Genomic DNA, 17,700 nt, shown 5'->3' on the forward strand with positions numbered 1-17,700 from the left:
CAGCATACAGGTAACCAAGAAGACACAGATGTCACAACGTGGAAACTGAGACCGGGTGGAGTGCATGGAACTAGGACTGGGACCTAAGACAGAAGTCACATGATGCGACCTGATACGAAGGGAGATGACGAACGGATCCCCAGCAACAGTAGAGAAAATCCAAGAATGCAGCGATCATCGGTCATGCCGTTTGCCATGTGGGCCAGCATATACAATAATGTGAATTGAGTTCAATATCGCGTCCAACACTGAGGCAATTTAGCGGCGGCACCTTCCACAACGATTACAGAGGGGACATCGACGCTCTTAGCCGGGAGACAGTTTGACTCTGCCCCCCCCCCCCCCCAACCCCAGCTTTCCGCGCGAGGCTGTCACGCCAGCGTTCTGCGCTGTGAGCTACGCCGCGCTATAAACTGTCCCGTCACCGGCAGAAGCCCGACAACCGACGCAACGGAAGTCCCTTCACTTGTCCCGTGTTGAGGGGCATTCCTCGGCGGCATCTGCGGTCCAGAGACGTGGGCCAGGCGGCCGGCGCACGGCAGAGGAGGCCGCCCGCCGGCGGCGCGCGCCGAGCGCTCTACCCAAACCGTCGGTCGAAACACGTCACTGCTTCGGCTCAGTGTATCATAAAACTTACAAAACACAACAGCACGGTGGAGCGGAGCTGCCGCTATCACAGCGGTGACAGTCGACGTCACACACGTTGAGCACCCCACGTGGACCCGGCGGCAGCATCGTCGTCCATCCATGAGACGCGATGACGTCACGCACCCAACACGACCACGCTGATGCAGCGGAGAGTGGAAGCTCGCGCCCTGTCATCTTGGAACACCGCTCACGAAATGCACCATCCCCCCCCCCCACGTTTGCACAAACACACGCGCTGCCAGCACACGGTAAGGAAGACTCATCACAGCTGGCAGCTCGCGTCAATACGAACACGAATACCGCGGCGCTCACCCGTCAACGTTTAAAATATATGCTCCGTCTTGCCCTGATTCTCCGTAATACGACGCGCGTAAAATCATGGCGCTTAAGAATGTGTACCAGCAACTGGGCACAGCACGCAAATGCAACAGGTACTAGGGGAAATGTACCGCCAGATATGGAAGAAGGCACTGGGCCCAGACCATCATGGAAGCTCTCTCTACCCTCCTAATATTTAAAGTAGGTACTTGTGAGGTTTTGAAACGGAGCGCGCAGCCGTGGGGCCGTTCCATGGCCCGTGGGGTCCCGCGACACGTCAGGCTGCGCACTCTAAGGGGCAGGCCGGAGGGCCGGCACGACTCCGCCCTGGAGTCTTCGTACCGCGGCCCACTGGAGCCAGTCAGTACCGCAGCCGTAGTGCTGTATGTAATGGCGCCACCAGCGCTAGAGTTTCGATTCGAAGCGGCGAGGGCTCCTCGCTGGCGCTGCGCGTCTCTCGCCGCATGCCTCTTCGCAGCTGTCAACGACGCTTCCGTGGCGCCTCACGCCTTTAGAGTCATGTCATTCGAAGGGCGTGCCACGGCCGACGGGGCCGGCGAGACGCGCGGGACACGGGCGCCGGCCGGTCTCGCCGGCCTCATATGCGGGTCACGGCCGCAGCCACCTGCAACAGGCCACACGCCGGTTAGCGCACGGCGGCCAACACTTGCCACGCCCGGACCGGTGGTTTGCTGTTTGAGTCGGGTGTGGACAAGTAGTCTGCTGCAGAGCGTCCAGCGCTCAACGGCGACGATGCCGACTTCTCTGACGACTTCTCTGGCGACTTCTCTGACGAATTCTCCGACAACTTATCTGACGACTTCTCCGACGACTTCCTCGACAGCGATGCCGACGACTTTTCGACACGCCGTGAGGAGTTTGGCGATTTTGACAGTTGGCAGCGGAGGACCATTATTGCACCGTCGTAATCGACGCTACACCAGACAGGTGGTGGTCAGCGCAGGCCAGTGCAGCATTCTGAGTGATCACGGCAGCGGGAACTGCAAACACTCCTACAGCTGAAGCTGCGCTTGGCTACGCCGGTAGGACTTGTGTAGCGTCTTCTATGGACAATGTACTCACATGGTACAACGTAACACGTTTCACTTCCACATTAAACAAGCGGGATAAATTTGGCAGTTGTGTATGGTATTCCATGGAGATACCCGGCCTGTTATCATAAAAAGTGGCCATGCATCAATGTCAACTTTGGCATCTGAAGTCCCGGGCAAATGCATTGACGCTAACATTCTGATCAGGCCGAGGCATGATTGCCAAGACTCCGAAGGACAATCAACTAAGATTATGCACGACCCAACCAATATATTAGTCCAAGAACCGCGAAACTTGACATGACAACAACCGCGTGGTCAGTGCTCAACAGCGCGTGATAAGAGCATTTGCCACCGGCCGGTTAAAAACGAACCTTACACCAGCATCTAGCAGCAATATTAACGAAGACACGAACAAGCCAACGAAAAGGAAACACTAGGCAGGATAGAGAACGATACAAGCCCATGTAATGCAAACGATGCACTTACGTGCCCCCTGCACTGTAGCGACATGGAGCTCGGAGGTCTGTCGTGCCAGATTGCGTCAAACCACGAAGTCCTGCAGCGCACACTCGCCAGATAACCTTTTAATCCTGCCAACCCATAAAACTGCTGCCGACGTGATCGGCTGGAGGTGGTACTGGTCACTGGCCTGGCCATCTGTGTCGGTGGCTGGCTGCACAGCCAAACAGTGCCGGTCGGTATTCTTTGCTGCCATCACCCTCCAGTCCTTCCATTCAGTGGCACCAACTGGCCAAGAGCTCCACGCGACGCACTATGTACGGCCGCAGTCACGCCGTAACACTATTAGCGAACAAAACGAAAACCCAAATTGCTACAATTTGCCCAAAGCAAAAATACCCAACGGAGCAGCGCGTGACATCTGGACGAGTACCCGCAGCCGTCGCTGCCTCACAAACCCTGGACAATAATGGCCGAACGGACCATGGGCGTGGCTGTCCTGCCGCGCACCCAAGCTTCGGAGAGGGCGCCCGGCGAACCCGCACTATTCATGCTCACACCAGTGCACTGGAGACATGACGAACGCCCCGTCCAGTTCATGAGAATGGTTTCAACTTGGCGGTCGCTTAAAGTACGCCGTCATTTGATGTGAAAATGTAGGAAGTGCATGAACAACACACCAAATTAACTCTCAACGCGTTACATGTTTCACTCGCGGCTATGCTATGTGTTGAGCGATCGATAAACACACGTATCCATGCTAACATTTTAAAGAGTCCACGACTACCTATAATTCTGGGAGCGTGCAGTCCCGCCCACGCTGAGTGTCACATTATCACACGTGAAAGCGATATTCGGTAGCCAAACAGCCAGTACTACGCACGGTTGTCTACACAAAAAGGCACCGTATGTCTGAGCCATTCGTCGTACTTGAGTTTTCACATAAATGGCACAGCAGCCGAACCCTTACAATAAGCTTTTTAATGTCAACAGCAGTAACACAATCGCGAGTCCTGTTATGAACAAATCTACGACCAAGCGCCGTTAGAATCTCTTGAGCGAGCGAAATGAGTAAGCGCGTTGGAGACCGTCAAATGAGTTTAAGCTAGAAGAGTTAGCTAAATGAGTTACGTTCACCTTGCCTTGTTACGTTAACCGAGTGAACAAGCTGGTCGGAATGTGGCGTAGGAGCTTCAGTGATTTTCTCAGTAACAAAACATAGACCTGAGTCACATGGACCGAAACACTTTCTTTCCACCCCCATCTAGAGCAAAGGCTTGGCAAGCGAGGCAGGAGGCACTTCAAGTAGTCATCGTGGCCGGCAGATGGCATTGCCGGTGCCGCTGCTCTTGTCCAAGGATGGTCCTTATTCGGGCTATGGTCGTGTCCCCACGTGACGTCGTCAGTGTGGACTGCTCTAACTCACGTGCTGCTTCCTGGTGCGCGGGTAAACCACGAACAGAAGTAACTGGAAGCCGCTGACGAACGTGCCGACCAAGTTCGGTACCTGCAAAACACAGCACGGTTCACCTGACAGCGAAACGTAACATGACCAGTCTTTATAGCATTTCATCGGCGCTGGCCGGCATCATCGGTGAGTATAGCAGGGCACCCCATGGAAAAACGACATGCAGGAATTATCCAGAGCCCCAGGCCGGCAGACAAGTCACCTGATGCCGCGTGCGACGTTATATGTTTGTTTTTTATAAGAGCCCTTTCGACCAGAAATGATCATTTCAGGGCTATGGGACGAAGGACAATGGTTAACGGTGGGATAGACTTGCATACGCTTCGAGGCCAACCGCCGAGCTTTAGCCCGCGCATGCGCGCTGGGTGCTCGGTCGGGGTCCCCCTTTCCACGGGGCTCTCGGCCCAGCCGTGGCTGGAGCATGCAGCCTGCCCCGGACAATCGGGGTGTCGCGAGGATGAAGCGGGGAGTCGCGAGGATAAAGCGGGGTGTCGCGAGGATGCAGGATGAAGCAAGATAGAGGACGAGAGGGACGGATCCATTGTATATTTCGTGCCACAACATCGAACAGAACAATCATGAATTGCGTGAAGAGATCGTACACCAGCAGATATAATTTTTCCAATAACCGAAACATGTGAAAAGTGTTATTATCTGACCAGTAAATCTCCCAAGATCAAGCCCTGAATTAGGGCATTGTTTTTTCACCCACCGCTCACTCAACGCAGCGCATACACAAACAAGCCGGACGTGTTAGCACTAACGGCTCAAGCACGGCGCAGCGGCGCGATCACAGCGAGCCTGCCGCCCCTCGGCGTCCCAGACGAGATCCCGGCGGCTGCGCACCAGCTCGGGTCGCCTGCGGCGGATGCGTACCTGGACGAACGCGTCGTCGATGAGGACGCCGTAGACGAACCACTGCAGCATCATTGCGAACGTGGCCACGATGAGCGGCAGCGGCAGCACCTCGGTCGACTTGCTGCGGATCACCTCAGCCTGTCCGGACACAGCGCCGGCTGGTGATGCGGCCCCGTCCGGACGTAGTATCAGCAGATGATGCTGCCCCGCCCGGACACAACAACGGCTGATGGTGTGGCCCCGCCCGGACACAACAACGGCTGATGGTGTGGCCCCGCCCGGACACAACAACGGCTGATGGTGTGGCCCCGCCCGGGCACAGCAACAGCTGGTGATGCTGCCCCGCCCGGACAACGCGTCGCCAGCACCTGCTGGTGACGCGGACACAGCACCGGTTGATGATGCGGCTCCGCCCGGACACAGCAATGGTTGGTGATGCGGCCCTGCCCGGACACAGCACCAGCTGGACAGCACCAGCTGGTGTCGCGGAGCCCGCCTGGACAAGGCGTTGGGAATTCCAGTCGGGCTGGGGGCCAACAACGAGTCCGTAAAGGGCTCAGAGACACCCCCTCCCCTTCCGCCGCTGTCTCCGACGGCACGCGTCTGTCCCCTCACCATCACTGACACAGGTTCTGGCTCTCAATGTCGTTGACCCCCGGTCAGCCGATCTCGTCGTTAAAGTTGCCCCAGCGAGCAGGCGGCCTTCATGTCACTGGATGCCTGCTCCGATCCCCGGTTGCTGGCTCCGGAGTCCCAATTTCGTGCTGTCACCGACTCGTGCCTCAATGCCACTGTCATTGATTCTGGTCTTTGGTCTACCACTACCAGCCAACATGTCTGACTCCACACTGTTCTAGTCTTTGATTTACCACCACCAGCGAACATGTTTGATTCCACACTTTCAGGCTTTTAACTGTCAGCAACTCCACGACGCCGCGGTCCCTAACTCTTCATTGACTTTTGACTGCCACTTTTCGATCTCGACATTGTGATTGATTCCAAACTCCACGGCTGCCCACTCCGAGAGTCGCCCTCCGTCAACGGTCCTACGCCGACAGCTGACGGCTGACAGCTGACACGACGGAGATCGCCGGCGACCCCACACTCCACGGCTGCCCACTCCGAGAGTCCCCCTCCGTCAACGGTCCTCGCTGACAGCTGACACGACGGAGATCGCCGGCGACCCCACACTCAACGGCTCCCCACTCCGAGAGTCGCCCTCCGTCAACGGTCCTATGCTGACAGCTGACACGACGGAGATCGCCGGCGACCCCACACCCCACGGCTGCCCACCGGCCGTGACTGGGGCGTCCCGACTCCCCGCAGGTCCGCCTCCCGACTCACCAGCGAGGCGAGCGGCGCGGCGGTGAAGCCGATGCTGGCGGTCGCGGCGGCGCAGCCCAGTCGGTACTGCGCCAGCGCCCGGTCCTTTTCGTACACGTCCATGTACCAGTAAGCGGTCGACACCAGCGCCACTACCGTCAGCACCTGACGCCGCACCGCCGACAGCGACACCTGACGAGCGGCGGGCACACGTGAGGAGCACGCCGGGCACGCGCCGGACCCACCGCCGCCGCAGGCTCACGGACGTACAGGTCAAGGTAGGCGGGGCACTTAAGCACTGCACTGGACTCTGAAATCTGCCGCTATGCCCCGCCAGGCATAAGGCCAAGTGATGTTTGGAACATTTGTTTAATGATGATGATGATGATGATGATGATGATGACGACAATAATAATAATAATGCTGGTGGTGGGTGACGGTGATGATGATGACGATGACGATGGTGATGATGATGATAACACATATCTGAGATTAATCATGAAGTTACTTCCAATCAGGTTAGGCTCTACTTCGCCACAATTGACTGTCAGCTGAGTGCTTTCTAAACTGATCGGGTGTGTACAGCTGCTCCCGATTCTCAGTCGCCCATACGCACACCCCCGGGTGGCATGAGCGGGGCGGAGTCTGAATCAAGATAAGGGGGGTCGGCCCAGGTCGCCCCATCTCCAGATTGCACGAACAGTATGGCAATCCACAGAAAAGAGACGGGTAACAGTCGTGTCCCCATCCACCAGAACCATCAGCTGTCCCTGCACTGACCACACCGAAGCAGAAGCGGTAGTAGAAGGCGAGGTAGCAGGCCTGCAGAACCAGGCCTGAAAAGTTGACGGTGATCATGGCCGGGTCCCCGATTAGCAGGCCGTACTTGAGCCAGAGGGAGCATCTGGAACCAGAAGGGGACGGGATAAGGCCTCGGACGTGACCTGGTGCACTGCACGGGTCACGGAAGCACGCACAACATGGACAACACAAACACCCATCATCGAGCGGCTTATTCGTGGCTGTACGCAGCAATATCCGACCACACTGTATCCCTTTTGCAGAGATCGGGCACGCAACCAGACTAACCTCACGTGACTGAACATCCTGAGCACGCCCCATCGACACAGCCAGAGCAGTTAGCGCAATGCAACTCTACCGTCCAAAAGCAAAGAGACCTAAGAGACATTGATTAACATAGCACTTAATCCTTTTTGCCTTTGGACGCCAGAACTGGTCAGTGATTATGCATTGTGAAAACTTCAGCAAAACAACAACAAAAGATTATCCACTCGGGGTCGGGGGAGACGACTCCAGCACAGCCACCTCGCGCTCTCTAGTACAGCGCGACCGGCCGACACGGGCGGCTCGGCTGGGACCTCACCCGAGGCAGCCGGCGGCGAACGGCAGGCCGGATATCTCGCCGGCCTCGCCCTGCCTCCGCACCTGCAGGCATATGGGCCTGCGTGGCCCGGCGAGCGTCAGGGGCGCTCGCTGCCTGTCGGGAGCGGGACGCGTGCCGACGCCGCCCGGCCACGCACAGCCTCAGCTGGCCCGAGTTGCACGCTCACCAACAAACCACTGCAGGCCACTACCGTGACGCGACGTGGCATGATTGCCGGCATTTCTCTCCATTCTATCTTAACACACTTGCCAGTTTGAACCTCTCAAAACAAATGTGCAATTGATAGCATGCTGTGCAGTAAAATAGGCAAAGATGACCAGCGATGTCACACACTCCTCTAACAGTACAGTTGGTCTTTCAATCACTGACAAACTTGAACTTAAGTGAAAGCAGGCAAATTGCCTACCTGCCTTCTCCATAGGGGAGGACATGAAAAACTATCATTTGACTAGGCATGGTGACAACAATGAGCCATGTCCTGTCCTCCTCCTGCTGGTGCCACTCTGTGTTTGGTTGGACATAATACCTCATGTAGCACAATACAAATGGAATTCCTGTTTTGAAAAATGCTTATAGCTCCAGGCCTTTGGTAAGCAAAAACAAATGGCATTGGCTCATCTAACATGAATTACTTTTAAGAATGTCCCATGTTCTCTCTTATGACCCCAACAGGTTCTTGCTCCAGAATAACATGAAATTTTGTGATGGACAATGTACCCCACCACCTGCAGTTTCAAGAACATTAAAATGGCACACATCACAAATGTGGGCAAATGGCATAATTCAAGCAAGTTCCTCCCAGTCATGTTGATTATACTTACACACCAGTCAGGAACTGGCAAAGGGTGCTGACTGTGGCTGTTACAGATATGATGGCCTTGGAACTCATTGATGATGTGTTTTACCACAGCAGGTAGCAGTCTGAAATGGAAGACGGAATCTTACTACCCTTACATTATGAAACAGAATTGTGAATTATGTATGTTATGGTTGGCTGCTGGTATTTCAATTCAGGAGGCACAGGACAACAAAGCTTGGGTGCTTTGCTGGGTGCTATATAGCATTAAACTTCCAGGGCCCTGATTAGCCCCTGATTAGCCCATATTTTCAACCAGAACATGGCACCTGGCATAACCTGCTTATGGGGTAGCAGTAATGTATACAATGTGAATGATGGTGGCTATGTGAAAGTCATAGGGTGATTTATTCTTGAGAACCCAAGCATGGCATCTGAGAAGAATGGCACAAGTTACTGTGAGCTAACACAGCCCTTGATGATTATGATGATTCAGAGTTTAGGGCTCACCAACAACTTAGGTCATTTCACACCCAAACACAACCATTAAAAGTGATTCAAACACTAACTTTTGGGTATAATTACCATTAAAATACACCCCTAGTATCCCTGCAGTCTTCACTTAAACATCGAAGATGCAACATACACAACAAATAAGGCATCAGTGGGGAATAACCTTGCAATAGGTCAGGGTATACATTGCTATCTCATGTTAAAAAAGAGCATTGTACATCAATCATCATTTGTAAGGCAGAACATATTGTAACTAATTGTAAAACAGGTCATCTAAACTCTTATTTTGCAACTTACATAACTACGATAGCAAACATCTGAGGGCTGCAAACACGCAGCAACCGCGACCCCGGCACCATTGCTACGCATGATCACACATTACTGCCCATCAAGAACCATAAAAATTATGAGGCCAAGGTAACAAGAATCCAATTTAATATGTTTCTTGCGTATCCAAGCAGTCTTCCGAATTGTTTGTAGATTGGTTGACATGGTGGGCAAATATGATGTTTTTGGGTGGGAATAAAAAGCAAAATGAGAATATGGCGGCTAAACAAAACTTTTTAATACAGTACGTATACATGACATGGAACATGGATGCCACTGGGACACTGGGTTAAAGGGGATAGGGCGGGGAGGTTAGGTTAGGTTAGGTTAGGTTAGGTTAGGTTAGGTTAGGTTAGGTTAGATTAGGTTAGATTAGGTTAGGTTGGGTTAGATTAGGTTAGGCTAGGTAAGGTTAAGTTAGGTTAGGCTAGGCTAAGTTAGGCTATGTTCTGGACTATTCTGGCCTGTTCTGTTAACATACCTAGATGCTATAAGAAACATTTTTCATTGCATTATTATTGTTATTTTTGCCCCTACATTTTTTATGGCTCTTGATAAGCAGAAATATTGTAACTACACAACAATAACACAAAACGGCACTGGGGAGTCAAGGCGGCGGGTGTGTGCGGCGCCCAGGAGCTATAGTGGTTATTAAAATTTTTAGGTAGGAGCATGAATCTACCTGATTTATGATTATTTACGACACGTTCTGCCAAACACGATGAATGATGCACAATTATTTCTTCTAACATTAGGTGCCAATGGATGCCTATACCCTGCAATAACTCTAATTACAATTCCCTGGCATGCCGCATGGGAACGCCACCAGAATTCTGTCTTTACAGTCAGACCTGGAGCCAAGTCAAAGGCATGGGGGCATATCTGATTGTTTGGAGGGTTCAAATTTTGAAACTGTGAAGCTGAACCAACAGCAGAGGGATTCACATTTTTAGACATTCAAGCCCAGCATGCATTCTACAGCTGCCAAATTTTGACACAACTGCTAACCACAAATTAGGTCTATGTGGAACTGTTGAGAGAAATACCAGTGATTTTTGTGTGTTAGCATTGCAATGCAGCTAGCTGAAAGGGTTTGCGACCATTACCTTCACAAAGGACAACTGTCAGTCCACACCACATATGGTCACATTGCTTGATGTGGACTGAGTGGGTGTAGGAGGATTAAACCTCCATATTTTGTACTTACATGGCAAATAGAGCTAAATGAATTTGCTAACCATATTCAAAGATATCTTACGCATATGCTGATAATTAAATAAATATTGTGTCGGATGGTTCAGATTGTCTCCAGACTACGCCATGGGAGTGCAAGGTCGTTTGGTCTACACCGGCAATAGCAAAACCTGTAACCGAAATGGTGAGGCAGTGCAGGTAAAGAAAAGACCACCAGAGAGCACCACTTAAAGATACGGTCTACTCACCTATACGTTCAGCCCCCTCCTCCCGTACCTCTGCCCGGGCTCAAGCGTGTCTCAACCTTCTCACAATGCATATGCGCCCTCCCCATCGAGGCGCCATCTCATTCGGTCACTTAACAGTAGTATTTTGAGGACACCGTAAGGACAAAGTGCCGAGAAAATACATGCTACTGAAAGCCCACCATGGTGTTCTATGTCACAGAGGCGTTGTTTACGAATACAAAATTATACAGGTATTTATGTAGGACAAAGGCAAAAGTAACAGAAATTTAGCATTCGTCTAATTATACTGCATATCCCACATGCAAGCATAGCAATGGCCCAGGCAAAGACCAATGGGCATTAATTGGACAAACGTTTGGCTCAGTGGTAAAGCGCTTGCCTCGCACGTAAAAGAATGCGGTTCGTATCCCAGCAATAACAGAGAGACAGAGGATGCGACTGGTGGCGCATATATGGCTGAAAACCACACCCAGTCCAGTCCTTCGCACGTCTTCACCATGACGACGACCGTAGTTTTATCTGTGGGTACTGTAGGTTTTAAATACTCTCCTACTCGGTTGGGGGCTGCTTTAGTCCCCCCTCCTCCCCCCATCTGTAGGAATTAATTGAGCAAAATCCGGATAAAAATCTAACCTATCCCAAAACCATCTTTATCTCCGGATTTAGTCCACTTTCATTTGCGTCCCTGGGTTTCTAAGAAAAAGCTTTTATTTTTTGTCGAGTCAAAACCATGACACATTGCTATATTACTGCAGAGAAAGCAGAACATCGCATTTTGCCGCTGCATTTGTCCATTGCACTGCATTGCACCTGCATTTGTGTGCCAAATACTAGCTGATGTGCTGCTACATGTGTTAGTTTTACTGTTCTGACGTCTCGTTTCCGGCTCACTGGTACACTCAGCATATCCAAAGCCACTTCTGTATTTAACACGCGTCACGGGCACTCCACACAGTTCGTCCCGCCGGCGCGTCCGTCCTCGCGCTGGCTGGACGGTTCTGTGAGTCTTCTCCTTTGTTTCTCCCCCCCCCCCCCCCCCTCCCCCTCCTGGCCCCCGTGGTCGCCTCCCTCACACGGGGCGCCTGGGACAGGAGGAGGGGAACGCGAGCGCCTCGAAGCGGCGCTCGCCAAACTGAGCAAACATTCACCAGCAGCACACAGGTGCTCTCTGACACCTTACACTACACCCTTCTTAAAAGAGGAATACCCTCCATATTGAATTACTCGGTCACGACATAATGAACAATCCATGGCATCATGAACACATCTCACGAATCTAACTTAACGTGCACAGTAAGAGAGGCTCTTAAACGATATCTTTCACGTCATTACAACTAACCGTACCAAGATGTTGACACAAACAATACAAATACAACATGAATCTTGTTATGCGCGCAGCTATCGCAACCATTGGTTAAATCGATCTGGAGGTCGTCTGACTCGGGCGCTCCGCTGGTCGCGATAAACGTTCGAAGACGTTCGCTCTACAGACACCGGGATCCGGGACCTGGACGCATTCGAATGGAGACTCGGACTTGGTGGTGATTCATTGGTTCGCACCAGGTTAACGGAGGGACGGTGGTGACGTGGGCCGCGGGATACGTGACCCGCGTGCCGGGGTAGGGCACGGGGTCGGTATCGCTGCTGTTGCCGGCTTGTCAGGCGGTTCAGCCGCGGCCTGGGCTAATGTGGGATTCGTAGTTTCGGCCTCTGCCGGCTGATTCGCAGCCGCGGCCTGAGCGCGTTAATTACGTGACCTCCGTGAGAGGCTCTCGTTTTCTCACCGCGTAGTTTTTATGCTTTTAGTAAGGGTAGCGTTTGCGTAGGCTTTCACCCTCTCTCGTCTGTGTTGCACCTGCAGAAGGTAAGCCCCTATCCCACGTTCGGATACGTCCGTTTCCAGAGTAAAAGGCGCTGCGTCGTCTTCAAATCGAGGCAAAAGCATCACCGATGCTGAGGTGAGCAGGTCCTTCAGCTTGACGAATGCTGCAGCCTTTTAGCGGCGAAAGTAACCAGCCAACACCAGGAAGCTTAAGAGCTACTTTTTTATCTGGACACTGGTCAGTTTGCCACTCTCTGCAGATTTCTTTTGGATCGAGACCGATTTTGTCTTTTGAGACTCGGTGACCTAGGTACATCACTACTGTTCGGAGCAGCTGGCATTTCGCCGGGTTTAGAGTGAGGCATGCGCTGCTGAGACGCGTGGGCACTCTCTCCAGGCGCTGCTGGGCCCGACTGATCGAGTCGCCGTGGACAATGATGTTGTCGAAGAATGCTAGACATTCCTTCGGCGCCAGTCCGTCTAGCACGGTGTTCGGTAGCCGGGCGAACGGACTCGGCGCCTGTCAAGTACAGAGATGACTTTGGACGTACTGAGTGCGCCAGCGAGCCGGAAGCGAGGCGCCAGAGCAGCAGAACTTACGCATGCATCTACATTGAGCTCGTTCATTTTCTACAGGTCACCTTATATCCTGCGATATTGAGGCTAAGAGTTTCGGAACAGCAGGCAAAATAACATGTGTTGGCTGCTAGCAACCTTTACATCAAACATGAGCTCGACTCCTGCCTTGTTTACGGCTAGGCGGCTTTGAGATGTAATCAACTGATGGCTGATGACTAATACATAATTTTTCTTTCGTTAAAAAGAAATACAAAATACCTCGCATACAAAATGTATTAAGAACGTGATGCTCTTGTCTAATAATTATCGCACACTCAATAGCGAACGGAAATGACACATACGACGACAGCAGCATGTAAAATTACGTTCGACAATTGTGCGTAAAAATTCATCGGCGCATACCCGACTGTTATTCTAGGACGACGACACTAAGGCCGATAGGACGGAACCTGACCGATCATGGGCGCCACAGGAGGCCAACAAAGTTACACCCGTCAGTAAGTAGGGGAGAGGCGGGAGAACTTGGGACGAAGGAGAAAGGGGCAAGCAAATATCTTAGAGATGGGCAGCTCCGAATCACCACTTGTACTTAAACGTTTTTCCTTTTTGTATCAAGTAACGCTGGAAACTATCAACTGTCCTGTCCGGTGCACAGGAACGCTGTACGGGGTGAGTGCCAAAAAACTATACTTTTCGAGTGGTATTTCAAGTTGTGTGTGCTGTTCATGTCAAGCCACCTTTTCTTTTAACTATTTCACATTGTAAGCTAACATAATGCTAATTTTCTTGCTTGCATTTCAAATTATATAAGGCAACTGACGAACGGCGGAGAACTCGTCTAGTAGCTAGCGTGCGCTGCGGGAGAATCGGGACACCCGTCCCTTTTGTCATGCAGATGTCCCAATCCTCCTGCAGGAACCATTAATGTCACTCGTGCATAATACTATTCATACCTGTAAATTGACAAACTGTTTTTTATCGAAACTTACTCACCTTTTTTCTTCTTTCAAAACCATGTCACGTGTATACGTTAGAAAAGAAAAGGCGTACTCGGACGTATCTCATGATTCAGTGCTGCTGGCTGTCAAAGATGTTGTAGAAGGGGGAGTGAGTCTGAGAAAAGCTGCAGAACCCCAGTGTGAGCAAAACCGTCCTTGGAAGGTATGTCGCAAAGCACAGTGTCGATCCTGCAGCTCGTCTTAAGCCCAACTACAGTCATTCGAAGATCTTCACTGCTGACGAGGAGCAAGCCCTCAGTGAATATGTGATGCAGTGCTCGAAAATGTTCTATGGTTTAACTGCACAAGCAAACACGTGAAATTGCCTACTAAAGGGCAGATAAAAAGGACCAACATTTTCCCGCCTCCTGGGCTGAAAATGAAGAAGCGAGGCGCGAGTGGATGAAGGCCTTCGTGAAAAGGAACACCCAGCTGGCACTGCGGAAACCTGAAGCTACATCCATCGCGCGAGCTGGAGTCTTCAACAGGCACAATGTCGAGGAATTCTTCGGAAACCTGTCTGAGGTCCTGAAACAGACGGGAGTCTCAGGTGCGAGGATTTTAAATTTAGATGAAACTGGATTCACGACTGTACAGAAACCTGGAAAAGTTATAGCTGGAAAGAGAGACAAACAGGTCGGGAAGGTCACCTCTGCGGAGAGGGGTGAACTTGTCACGATGTGTGTCGCTGTGACTGCCACTGGGGCATACCTACCCCCGGCCTACGTCTTCCCAAGGAAGACTCTTCGGGAGAATCTGATGGAAGGCACCCCGGGAGGATCGCTGCAGCTGTGTCACAGCAGCGGTTGGATGACGCCTTGAAAACTTTGAGCAGGTGATGCAGCACATTGTGAAGCACCTGGGGGCAAGCAAGGACAATCCAGTCGTCTTGGTGCTCGACAATCGCGTCAGCCATGTCAGCCTGAACGTGTTGACGATGGCGAAGGACAGTGGAGTCCATATCGTGACTCTACCTCCTCACACGAGTCACGGGCTCCAACTGCTCGATGTCACCGTCTTCGGTCCGATGAAGACAAGCTTCAACAAGCAGATAGACAGCTCGATGCTCCAAAAGGCGGGAAAGTCCATCAAGCTTCTGAACATGGGGAAGCTCATTGGGCAGGCGCTAATCCGTTCGGCCACCCCAGCCAACATCCTGTCCGGCTTTCGAATGACAGAAATCTGGCCACTGTACACTGAAGTCTTCACCAAGGATGACTTCCTTCCCGCAGACGTGACCGACAGACCAGCTCTCTCAGCGACTGTATGAGCTCCCGGAGTGGCTGAAGACGAAACACACGAAGCGGACACACAGGAAGCGGACACACATGATGCAAACACACATGAAGCGGGCACACACGAAGACTACACACACGAAGCGGATACACACGAAGAGGACCGCGTCGAGAGTCCGGAGCCTCCATCCCTGTCAAGGAGGCCGACTGATCCGGTTGGCCTGCAGGTGAAAAGGCCACCATTTACAAGCAACAAACCGGATGCAGTTCCTGGGCTGTCACGGGCTCCAGCTGAGGTCCAAGGAGGTGGCCCACTCAGCCCAGCATCTCCCGCAGTCCGGCTTGTCTCACCGCAGGAGTTTCGGAGATTTCCGAAAGTGAGTTATTTTTATCCCAATTTCTTCCTTAAACCGATAAAGCAGCAATGACAAAGTGACATTAAACAGACACCAGATCGTCCAGACGACCCTTAAGAAAACATCGTTCATTATTAAGCTGTCTTATAGTTTCGTGATTATAAATTTCATTCCATTTCCATCCTTCCTATCTTTGTTAATTATGTTGTAATTCCGTCAAAATTTATTTTTAAGGGATAATTTGTATCCCAAAAGGATCCTCCAGTGAGCCATGTTGTCCAATGCCCATGCCTATGCTCCATAACCGTACGCTTACACTTCCTGGTCCTCCATCTTTTAAGGCAGGACCCCCTGGCCCTCTATCTTTTAAGGCAGGACCCAAAGTGGAGCCGAGTCGTCGAGTGCGGAAAAAGGAAAAACCATGACGGCTACGAGTACACCAGAGCTGCACAGAAAGAAAGAGGAAGCGGAGAAGAAGACTCGAAGGTCGCAAGCCAGACACGGGCGTGTGTCAAAGCGACTGTTCGATGCCAAGAGCAACACCGCTAACACGAAAGGTGAGAAGAGAAAGCTGGGACGTGCAAAGGACTTGCCAAAGGCTGATGATAAAGCGTCGTGTCTGTACTGTGGGATGCAGTACAGGCTCAGCCGTGAATCGTGGGTACAGTGTACAATATGCAAAAAGTGGGCGTGCTTGTCCGTGTACCGACGCAACAACCTGGCAGGCACAGTTTGCATGTGACGTCTGCCGAGACCGATGATCCGTCATCCGCTATGATCCGATATGATCTGCTGTGTCGCGGGTTTCGCATTGGCTGTGCTGATTTAACGTGATTATATCGATGTGTAGGAAGTTTAATGACCGTGTACGGTGTTAAAGTGGGTGCCTAGGATAGGTACCGACATTGTTAGTCCGGTGATCCACTGTGTTGCCATCAACGCATTGGCTGTGCAGATTCAACGTGAGTAGCACGATGTTCAGGAAGTTTTGTGACAGTTGCTTTGCCTGTTTTGTACTTAGACCGCCGAGGCTGTGAGTCCTACGATCCGCTGTGCTACAAGTATAGCATTGGCTGTGCCGATCGTGATTATGCGATGTGTAGGAAGTTTACGGACCATTGTCGTTGCCTAGTATGTGCCTAGACTGCCAAGGTTGATAATCATGTGATCCGCTGTGCCGCAAGTAGCGCATTGGCTGTGATGACTTAACGTGATTAATGCGACTGCAGGTCGTGTGGCGGTGTCGTCTGGTTGTTGTGTAGGCTGCCGGCATTACTACTAGCCGGATCTTATGCTAGGAATACCTTCCCGTTGGTTGGTTCTTCTGCCAAAGCAGAATGGTTATTTGGAGGTGGAAAATATATCCTGAATTCACGTTCTAAAATGTTGCGTCTCAGTTTTATGAATCTGATATGCTACCGTTTTCAGCGGGAGGAAGCGTTGTCACGACCATTGACAAGTTCCTGGACGTGAGTAGATGGCAATGCAGTGCACTCATTTTACCATTTGCAATTTAATTATAGAACATGTAGCCAAGTAGAAATGTTATCCCAATGCTCCTTAGTATGTCCCAATTCACATTCAAATATGTCCCGATTCTCCTGCGTGCGTCCTGATTCTCCTGTAAATGAAGGTCTTTGTTTTTGCTCCACGCGTGTCATTTCCTTCCACACAGTGAAACTAACTTATTAGTTTGATGTAAATAAATATCCAATTTATTCATTTGTATGGTGCAATGTTACCTAGCTTCCATACCTTTGCTGCAATGACTCATCAAAGTCGAAGTTGCAAAAGTGTCCCAGTTCTCCCGTCTCTCCCCTATAACCTGACCGATCGTGGGTGGCGTGCAAGCCCAACAAGGAGGCTTCCGTCAACAAGTGCAGGGTCTTCAGGGCAAGTGAAAAGAACCCAAGACCAACGTGAAGGGCCCACACGATCGTTAGTGCCCCGGCAGGCTGACATGTAAGGCTCCGGACAGAGCACAGGACCCTCTGAGCAAAGGGGAATTACAGAAGACCATGAATTAATGATCCGGTGCGATCAAGAATGCCCGGGCAGGTTAACAGAAAGAGCCTCGATAGGAGTGAAGAGTCCTCCG

At 51.6% G+C, this 17,700-nt stretch overlaps 1 protein-coding gene across 3 annotated transcripts; it reads right to left on the reverse strand.

Moving 5' to 3' along the window:
• Window positions 1-614: 614 nt before the first annotated feature.
• On the reverse strand, window positions 615-10,719 carry LOC119096868 (sugar transporter SWEET1). Of its 3 annotated transcripts, none has more exons than XM_037219846.1 (8): window positions 10,613-10,719; window positions 8,356-8,455; window positions 7,514-7,591; window positions 6,910-7,033; window positions 6,151-6,321; window positions 4,825-4,944; window positions 3,907-3,987; window positions 615-1,591 (listed from the first exon to the last, which is right to left on the reverse strand). In XM_037219846.1, exons 2-8 carry the CDS (start codon window positions 8,421-8,423, stop codon window positions 1,565-1,567), a joined length of 669 nt encoding a protein of 222 aa, XP_037075741.1. In that variant the 5' UTR covers window positions 8,424-8,455; window positions 10,613-10,719; the 3' UTR covers window positions 615-1,564. The 3 variants fall into 3 exon arrangements, with proteins under 3 accessions (XP_037075741.1, XP_037075742.1, XP_037075743.1); XM_037219847.1 differs by lacking the exon at window positions 10,613-10,719 and adding an exon at window positions 10,378-10,585; XM_037219848.1 differs by lacking the exon at window positions 7,514-7,591.
• Between the last annotated feature and the right edge of the window lie 6,981 nt (window positions 10,720-17,700).

This window comes from Pollicipes pollicipes, unplaced genomic scaffold (assembly GCF_011947565.3).
Source record: "Pollicipes pollicipes isolate AB1234 unplaced genomic scaffold, Ppol_2.1 Scaffold_4295;HRSCAF=5057_pilon_pilon_pilon, whole genome shotgun sequence".
NCBI classification, from domain to species: Eukaryota; Metazoa; Arthropoda; class Thecostraca; order Pollicipedomorpha; family Pollicipedidae; genus Pollicipes; species Pollicipes pollicipes.